A 10,435-nucleotide genomic window follows, 5' to 3' on the forward strand; every position below is an offset into this window, starting at 1 on the left:
ATGCCTAAACCTAACCGTAACCTCACAAACACTATGCCTAACCTCACAGAAACTATGCCTAATCCTAACCTTAACCCTAACCTCACAAAGACAATGCCTAACCCTAACCTTAACTCTAACCTCAAAACCATGCCGACCTGGGCGAAACACCGGGAAAATAAAGAGTCCGGTGGTGTGAAGGTGGGAGCTATAGGGTCAATGCATTGGAACGTACTGTAGCCCATAGCCACCAGAAGAAGAAAAGGTTGATATTTTGTCTTCTTTTGTTGTTTTTTGTTCGCCTGGTCACAGACAGGCACCTTGGGTTTTCAACTTGACACTCACCATTGTTACAGTGTGCAAACCCTTCTTCTAGCTCAGTGGTTCCCAAACTTTTTAACTCGAGACCCAAAAGACAAATTGGACGTTTTCCCGGGACCCGGACAATAGTGAAAATAGCAGATCTGCAAGATCACAACGCAGTGCAAAGCGTCGCGTTGTGAGCTTGTAGATCGCAGTCTGAAAAGGTTGAGAACCCCCTTGTTCTAGCTCGTGGACCAGAGCTCTAGCCTTCTTCTTCATTACTCTTCCTTCATGTCTCCTTCAGGATGTGAGCGTTAAAGGGCATGCCTGTGTTTAGAGCATGGTGTTATGTCACCGGTCCAAACAGGGCAATGAGCTGAACACATTGCTATGATGACAGTACTGTATGTGCCGCTGTGTCCACAGACTGCATGTATAGGGCTGTCACAATTATTACATAATAGCCTATTTTGCAATTATTTGAGATAATCGCAATAATTTTCGCAATAATTTTTAATAATCGTCATAAACGTTTCCATGTTGAAAGATTTTCAAACATTTTCAAATATTTAAAAAAGCAGAAATAGCAGATCTATAAGTTTGTAGATCAGCTACTGCTATTTTTACATGTATAATATTATTAAACATTATAACATATAGATTGGCTATTTCCACTATCCATGTTTTTTTTGTTTTTTTTTGTATAAAGTTATTCAATTATTTAAGTGATGTGTCACATCTGCCCTGTGCACCTTTTGTGAAAACGCCAAACAGAAATGTAATTTTTATTCATAATGTTCCAATGTTCAACGACAGAAACGCAATTGAATCGTTAATCGCAATTAAAATCGGCAAGTAAAATGTCAGAATCTTGACAGCCCTACGCATATACATTACAGACTTACAGAGTGCCACTGTCTGACTGCATGGTTTATGGGGAAATTGCTGACACATCGTTTTTTTTGGGGGGGGGGGGGGTAGGCCTTTTAAGGGCAGTGTCTGAGTCAGGTCAGCTGAGACGAGACTAGACGAGGGGTGGGGGGGGGGGGGGGGGGGGTTAATGAAAACGTCCTCATCAAACATGGTTTCACTGTGAACTTTGAATGAAGAAAGATTCTGCACACGTACAACTCTTGCTCAGCAGCATTGAAATGTATTCAAAGTACACTGACGTTTCGGTTTGATGCTGCTGAGCAAGAGCAGTGTGTTTTTTTTTTCTTCATTAATGGCCATTTGATACTGATTATGATTTTTTAAATATATCAAAGCAAGCCGCACACTAAGGCTGTAACCTCATAGCTTAAGAATTGATTAATCGGTTGGTTTGGACTCAGACTTTGTTAGCTGATTACTCGTTTGTATGCTTTCTTTGTGCTGAATGAATTATTTCTTGAAAAACGATGAGCACATCTCTTGTAAACTCTACATGTAACCCTTCATATAACCAGTCTATAGGCCTAGCTACTGTGAAATCAACATTAGAATGTTCTGTTCTGTTTCTGTTCACCCTGGAAAGGCTGGTCTCTGCATGATTGTATGCAGCAAACACTATTTCACAGATTTCTTTACAGACCTATTAAAAAATAGCCTGACACTCGTATCCCTGATGCAGTTCTTAAAGGAGTAGTTGAACAGCGGCGTCTCAATTGAGTCTCCTACTGACTACAGGCTTCGTGAGGTGTGTAATTGATAGAAAATAAGTAATGTTTTGGATGAACTACTCCTTTAAGACATAAAAAAGGATGAACTTCCACAGAGGAATCATCTCTGATGATAAGGATGATATATACTGTATTTTCTTTTTACACAAACACCAGAATGAAACACACCCAGAAATGATGTTATTATTACCTTCAGCTGCATTTACCCATCCGCAAAAAGGTCCATTAAGGACGCATCCCATCCCATCTCAGACACACTCACTCTTCGAAGAAACATAAAACAGATTGATGGCTGTGCTGACAGAGCAGTTAGGGCCAACCGACGGTGCAAACACTGGTCATGACAGGCTACCAGTCAAACCTAATTGCTATTGACACAGGGGAGTCCTCTAGGGGTGCAACAGTTAAACAAACTGATCGATTTAATTGGTTACAATAAATCATCAATAATTTCGTAAAATAATCGATCCCTATTTTGAGCATGCAAAAAGTTTAAAAAAAAAAAAAAAAAAAATTCACGAATAATGACAATAGCCGATCTGTAGATCTGCTCTTTTCACTATTTCTGCACGCCACAGTTTATACAAAGTATAAAATAGCACCTAAGTGGTTACTCGATTCCTTGATATAAAAACGATATATTTTTTAAATGCTTCTCGACTATTATATACCAAATCATCATGACATCACCACAACCAAAACTGTATTTCTGGGTAGGTAACGCGAGCAGCATCACATTAGTGCAATATAATTCATTAACCTTATTTCTAGAAGAACAGAACACTTATAATATTGTTATTGACTATTAGAAATATATTATTTTGATCTAAATATCCACAGGTTGACAAACTAGACATAGCTAATGTTCTGGACACTTTAGTTTATTGTGTAAAATTATCCATAGCATCTGGTCTATTTGATTCATCGATAAATTAATCGATAGAATAATTGCTAAGAAATTATAGTTTCAGCCCTATAGAGTCCATCAACCTGTTTGTACCTAGCCTACTCAATTATCAACACACAACCCAAGCTCTATATTGGTATACTCAAGCTAAAACATATCAGGTCTTGTTGTGGCAGTCTTAGTCCACAGTATATCATCCTAGAGATTGGACTGCTACAATGTCAGAGATGGAGCAAAGATGCAGTGATTCTCAAACATTTTCATGTCAAGGACGCCCAGAATTGAGATGTATTTGGGTGCAGACCCCCATCTGAAAATATGTTGTGCCAGGAACCCCCATAAGGGAAGATTTGTCAAGATTTTGCAACAGATCTACAAGCTCACAATGCATCGCGAGCTTGCAGAACAGTTCGAATAGCCGAAATAGGGCTTCAAGTGTTAACTGTTCTCTCATTTTCCTGGAAACCCCCTGAAGGACCCCTGGACTGGGGGGTTCCTGGGCCCCACTTTGAAAACCACTGGTGACAATCAACTTAAATAAATCTGAACTACCCTTTCACTGGGGTCCGACATTAAGGAGCCCACCCCCAAAATGGCTGTGCAGTCAAAGTCCTTAGTGTTGAGTGAACAAACAAATGAGCCTTATGGCCATCCTCCTCAAACTTTTTCATGTCAAGAACAACCCCTACATTGATATGTATTTGGTGCATAATTGATATGTATATTCAGAATTATTCAAAATTTTCCAATACGTTCAAGATTTTTTTTAAATGTTCAAAAATAGCAGATACTAGCTTGTCTCTATTTTTGAATAGCCAACGTATAAAACATGGATCATGAAGTGGTTAGAATTGTCACGCTGTATATTAACATATTTTGCTGGGGGCCCCTCCAAGGACCAATATCTTATGGGTCCATTTGGTCCCATTTGTACACTCTGAGCTAAAATAAACAATGAGGATTTGTACAGTGTGTCAGCGCCAGTGTGGAGACCCCCCCCCCCTCTCTCTCTGTGTCCACAGGTAAGTGGCTATACTCCTCGGAGTAGGACACCACCAGACCATCATCCTGTCATCATGATGATGATGTCACTATGACAATGATAATGATGATGATGAGGTTTAAGTTTAATTCATTTTAAGCCAGTGATTGTCACCCCGTTTCATTTCAAGGAGCTCCCAGTTTGATATGCATTTAGATTTTTTGATCATAGACTGGATTTGATACATTCTTATTGCTGTCTTTGTATAGGTATCACTGGGACTCCCAATTTACACTGTTAAAATCCTGTGTTCTCGTGTTTATTTGTGTAGAATACATTACACTCTCTCAGAGTCAGAGTCAGAGTCACAGACCCTATCATAAGGGTCCAATAATTTGGACTCCTGGTGATTCCCTGCATGGACCCGACATTGAGAACCAGTGATTTAAAAGCCATATTTTCCTATCCTTGGATCAAGACTGACTATCATAGATGCATTTGTATCGAGTGTGACTTTTACTTTCGTCTCTGCAAAAGTCAAAATCGATAAAAGAAATGATATGATAGTCTGGATCAGTGGTTCTCAACCAGTGGTCCGGGGACCACCAGTGGTCCTTGAGGGGTTTCCAGGGGGTCCCCAGCCAAATTAATAGTTAGGAACCAAATTGACCCTTGTGTCTGTAACTCTGAGTGTACAAATGGAACCAAATGAACCCTGAGAGTGTACACTGTCTCTCAGAGTTAAATGAACGCTAATGATAATGATACAGTAGACTGGGATCCCCAAGAAATCAAAATGGTTGAGTCCCTGGCATATCTTTTCAAATGGGGGTCCGTGGGCTAATATGTGTCAATTTGAGGGTCCTTGACGCGAAAAAGGTTTTAAACCACTGGTCTGGATGATCAAAACTGACATCATCTATGCATTTTATGGATCAAGACTTGATCCAAGGCTAATATTTCCCATATGACAGACACGCAGACATATTGCAATAAAGCCCCATGCAGTCAGTGTGAGGTGATGTACAGTAGTACTAGTGAGTATAGTGACATGTCCATGACCTGCTGCTGCAGCTCAGTGAGTGACAGTGTGTGTGTGTGTGTGTGTGTGTGTGTGTGTGTGTGTGTGTGTGTGTGTGTGTGTGTGTGTGTGTGTGTGTGTGTGTGTGTGTGTGTGGTCACAGACAGTGCACTTAAACTCACCAGATTTGGGTGGATAACGGTACACAGAACTGGACGGGATGTCCACCTCTTCCACGCCTACATTCTGCCTGCTGGTCAGAGCTCCCATCTCCAGCAACAACAACAATACAAAATAATAACAATAATAATAACGACGGTAAAAAAGCCCAATAAGAAGAAGAGGAATCCCTACAGAACATAACACTGTATGTTGCTGTTGCTCATGTTCAACAAGAACGTCCCCTCACTCAGTGACAGTCATTCTCATCTATAATCCCACACAGTCCATTTGTGTTGCTGCTGCTGCTGCACAACAAGGCCTTTATCTTCCTCTTCTTGTTGCTGTTGTGAAGGTACTTGTGATCGGATTAGATTGTCGTTTGTTTGCTCTGAGGGGAAAAAAACACACAAACAAAAACAGCTCGACAAAGATCCTTATGTTCTGATGCAGATCAAAAACGCAACAACAACCCCAAGTAACCAAACCAGCAGCGAGCGACCACTCGTTTTAATACTGAGAGGCGTTCATGATGATGATGCGTCGACTCTCTCTCCTCTCTCTCTGTGACCGATGTGGCTGATGCAAAATAATATATTCTTATGTATTCTTATGCGCTTGCTGTTCTCTAGTAAATGACACAGAATACGCCGCTCGGCGGCATCTTTTAGCGTCCAGTTTTGGGTCGGGATGCTGCTGTCAGACTCTATCGCTCCCCCATGATGACGTCAGCCATAAATCCCGGACAGTGTTGCCAGATTCTGTGAGAGAGAGAAACAAGCAACAGGGTCTATGAAAACATTGCCCAAAAGAAGCTACTATTATTATAATAGGCCAAATGTGCACTTTTAAACCTAATATACATCTTTTATTTATTTTTAGCGGCGCTAGCCGCTCCCTCTATACCTGGCTTTTGCGTCAACGTTCTGATTGGTCAGGCTCGCCAAGGTTCTGATTGGTCAGGTCCGTCAACGTTCTGATTGGTCAGGCTCGCCAAGGTTCTGATTGGTCAGGTCCGTCAACGTTCTGATTGGTCAGGCTCGCCAAGGTTCTGATTGGTCAGGTCCGTCAACGTTCTGATTGGTCAGGTCCGTCAACGTTCTGATTGGTCACTATTCATGACATCATAGTGATGTCATGAATAGTAACATAGTGATGTCATGAATAGTGACCAATCAGAACGTTGACGGACCTGACCAATCAGAACGTTGACGGACCTGACCAATCAGAACCTTGGCGAGCCTGACCAATCAGAACGTTGACGCAAAAGCCAGGTATAGAGGGCTAATATCCGCTCTATACCTAAAGGTATAGAGCGCGAAGTTTGTATATCTGCTACAAAAAGCTACGAAGATAGAAGCTGATAGAGTGGGTACCTAAAGTTTATTTTGTAGGTACCCACTCTATCAGCTATGACAGATCAGTTTTTGCCACTTACCTTGGAATGCATTTGGTGATTCGCTTCCAATGGCACTATTTAGTGCCACTGGAAGCCTTTTAATATTGTTTCTATAGTAGAAACACATATCTATGACAAAATATATCAAAGGCGCCGCTACCTTCACACAGGTGTGATTTTTTTAAATGAAAAACGTAGAATATTTTTTAATCGTTTTAACAACACAAATATTGAATAATGGGGTCCCTGGCACGAAATATATTCAGGTGGGGGTCCGTCCGTGCCGTGGACAAATACATTTTGATTTGGGGGTCCTATATGTAAATCTTTGAGAACCACTGTTTAAACAACATTATGATTTAGGAAACAAGCCGAAATAAACAACTACACATTAGAAACAAGACTCTAAAAAACTGCAACCCCCAAACAACAAAATGTACAAGCGATTTTCATTTTAGGAAAAACAAGCCAAAAGTAACTTATAATAAACGGACATGGCAACCCTGGGTTTTGCGCAGTCCTCCCATAGAATCTCCTAAAGCCGTGTTGTCTATATGATCCGCAGTACCACGGTGTCGCTCCTCGCCCCGCCCCCTCAAAGACCACAGATCTACAAGCTTAGGCGAGACTTCCAGCTTGCAGCAGGTAGCACTTCCCTGTGCTACCAGCTTGTAGATCTGTGTTGTTGTTGTATTGCTGTTTTTTTGGTCAAACAACGCTCTCGCGAGATCAATTTAGATCCTATAGCCCAGAAGGATGATCTGACTGTCGCCTCGCTGCCATTGGGTGGTCTTCTGTCTGGCTGTTGTTGCCAGGGCAACTGCTCATTGTTTTACAGTTAAATACAGTCAACTGATTCACAGTATTTATTGATTGATTGAATACTTTTTTAGTCAGAAATGTAAACAGCACGGACGGACAGTGTGTACAATCACACATTAAGGCTAAAAAGATAATACAAAAAAGTCCTGGGGACTTGTTTCCATTGTGGTCCTTAGGTCCTATGTATTCAGTTCATCATAGCATAAAAAAGAACACCAAAATACAATATCATCAACAAATATAAAACACTATATGTACAGAGTATAGGGGGGAAAAGTGTGGGGGATGGCGAAGGGGTTCGGGGAATGTTGGCAGTGTATGCCATCATCTTCCTAATGGGAGAGGTGAGTTTACCCCCCCCCCCCCCCCCCTTCCCCCCTTTGGCCTACTGAAAAATTGATTTTTCAGGCCTGTTTTGAAGGAAGCCAGAGATCCACATGTTTTGAGGGATTGTGTCAGGGCATTCCACACTTTGGTGGCAGTGCATTAGAAAGATAATTTACCCATGTTTGTTCTATAGGTGGGTACTAGGTGGGTAGTGTTACTCCCTCTGGTATTGTGGATGTGGGTGTCGCTCACTTTTTTTAGGTAGTTAGTCAGATGAGGGTATTATTAAGGGCAGGGGTCTTCAACGTTTTCAGGCCAAGGACCCCCTAGCTGAGACAGAGATGAAGCAGGGACCCCCTCTATATTGTATAAAATTGTGTTTCAGATTTAAGTTTTTTTGTTTACTTGGTCTGATCTTTTTTCCCTCTACACCAAACACCTCTTTGCCAAAAAATAGCCGATCTACAAGCTTGGCGTTGTGAGCTTGTAGATCTGCTATTTTTTGGCTAAAGTTCTCCTCAGAAAAGGGATGCTAGGGTTCAAGTGGTTAAGGTAAAAAATTAAAAAATCACATCACACAAAGATTTGGCGGACCCCCTGTAGTAACTCTGAGGACCCCCTAGGGGTCCCGGACCCCCTGTTGAAGACCCCCGATTAAGGGCATTGAGGGCAGAGCCCCTTTGACTATCTTGAAAGCCAATCCCATTTTTTATTGCTTAACCCTGTCTTCTACCCTGAGCCATCCTAGACTAGCAAAATGTGTTGGAAATAGATGGGTCGTGGTGGGCCCCAGGCCGAGAAGTAGTCGAATCAGTTTGTTTTGGGAAGTCTAATGAAGCTTAGTCTTTTAGTGACATTGAGATGTTGGAAGAGGTGCAAGCATTGTCAAAGTGGCATTGAATGAGGGCTCCTGCAAGAGTCCTGAGAGCACTTTTGTTGACAATAGAGGAAATTCTACTCAAAAATCTTTGATTTAATTTTTTGATCACACCTTTGATGCCATTGTACTTTCACCTGTCAGTTTGTTGTCAAGAATACAGCCAAATAGGTAACCTCTTCTTTGCTTGAGATTACTATATCATCAACTCTGACCTTGAAATCATTTGCATTTACCTTACTGAGGGAATGTTTGGACCCAAAAAGAATGGATTCTGTTTTACCCAGGTGCAATAACAGTTTGTTATTGGAAAGCCAAGTATGTATTGTTGTAGGCTAAACATAAATAGCACAAACAAAAACAATTTCATGAAAATGTGAACCATTGGAAAATACAATAGTAGGCTGTAGTAGTAGGCAGTGCGATTAAACAATGATGCTAAAAGGACACAAAAAGCCCCAAGGGGAGGGCTTGTTTCCATTGTGGGCCCTATATATTCAATTCATCAAGACGTTTAAAAACCTACAATAACATACAATAAATCATCAACACTAGGAGCAATACAAGTATATATGTACATGACCTTCTAGGCCATGGGATCGATCGACACTACTCCTGAACGTGACCTTGCTACGAGTGAACGGCGCCGACTGCAGTCGAGTCAGTGCAGTGCAGCGCGAGCGCCACATAATGGCTCTGAAAAAGAACAATCAGCAAAATAAATATGTCAGACTAGGGGATTCTTGAATAAGTTCCACAAATGTCCAAATGTTTCTTTAATGTAATAGTTATTAGTTAATGTAACTTATTTTGAGAAACTTCTTTTTTTTTCTTTGAGATAACAAAGTTATTGTTTGGAGAAAGTTTCTCATTCATTTGAAATAGTCTGAAGTGATTATTTTGAGGAGGTTTCTCATTATAATGACTTCACGTGGGTTTGCAAACAGAGCTGAATGGGACAGCGATGATAAGAGAATTACTGTGATTGTACCTCCGATTTATTTTCATGTATTTATTTTTATTTTAATAACTTTTTTTTTGTAAAGCGTCTTTGAATATTATTATCATATCATTATTATTAACATCATCATCATCATTATTATTATGATGATTATGACTATGATGATGATTATGATCATTATTATGATTATGATTTTGTATTATTATTTCTCCTCCAAGCCACACAGGGGGCAGTGTGGCCTGGAGCGAGGGCGCTCGAGGAGGAGGAGGAGACAAACAAAAAGGGAGAGTTGCAGGGTTGCCATGTCCACTTATTATAAGCGACTTTGGGCTTATTGTTCTGTGAAGTTGCTTAAATAAATATTGGTAAATATTGGTAGTTTTGCGGGTTGCGGTTTCTCGGGCTGGTTTCTAACGTGTAGTTGCTTATTTAGGCTTGCTTCCCAAAAGTATTTTGCCACTAGTATTTAAACCAGTGGTTCTCAAATATGTTCATGAAAATGTCTTGTGCCAGGGAGCATTTGGTGTTGTTAGAATGTTTCAAAAAAAAAAAAAAATCCACATTTTATTGTAACAGTTTTAAAAAATAGCAGATCTACAAGCTCACAACGCTTCGTCACAATGTGAGCTTTGGTCTAAAAGTGCTCATGTGCCCTAATGGGGTCTTCAACGTTTTCAGGCCAAGGACCCCCTAGCTGAGAGAGAGATGAAGCAAGGACCCCCTCTATATTGTATAAAATTGTGTTTCAGCTAAACTTTTTCTGCTCTTTTTTTCCATCTACACCTAACTCTTTGCCAAAAATAGCAGATCTACAAGCTCACAACGCCTCGCAGCGCAAAGACAACAGCGCAACACAAAGATTTGGCAGACCCCCTAGGGCCTAGGGGTCCCGGACCCCCTGTTGAAGACCCCTGGCCTAAGTTGCTTCTTTTGGGATTGTTTTCATAGGCCTGGTTCCTTGTTTCTCCCGCAATATCTGGCAACACTAGTCTGGGAGGAGGAGGAAAACAACAAAAAGGGAGAGTTGTTTATTCTTC

At 40.9% G+C, this 10,435-nt stretch overlaps 1 protein-coding gene across 5 annotated transcripts in view; it reads right to left on the reverse strand.

The window, feature by feature from the left end:
- The window catches only part of rnf157 (ring finger protein 157), a 52,101-nt gene extending 46,368 nt beyond the window's left edge, over positions 1–5,733 (reverse strand). For all 5 annotated transcript variants that reach the window (XM_084077400.1, XM_084077401.1, XM_084077399.1 and 2 more), the window contains exon 1: positions 5,036–5,733. In XM_084077400.1, the coding sequence (XP_083933526.1) occupies positions 5,036–5,123 (88 nt within the window). In that variant the 5' untranslated portion in view covers positions 5,124–5,733. The remainder of the gene's footprint in view (positions 1–5,035) is intronic.
- Positions 5,734–10,435: the final 4,702 nt, after the last annotated feature.

This window comes from Gymnoscopelus microlampas, assembly GCF_963454915.1.
Source record: "Gymnoscopelus microlampas genome assembly, chromosome: 14".
NCBI classification, from domain to species: Eukaryota; Metazoa; Chordata; class Actinopteri; order Myctophiformes; family Myctophidae; genus Gymnoscopelus; species Gymnoscopelus microlampas.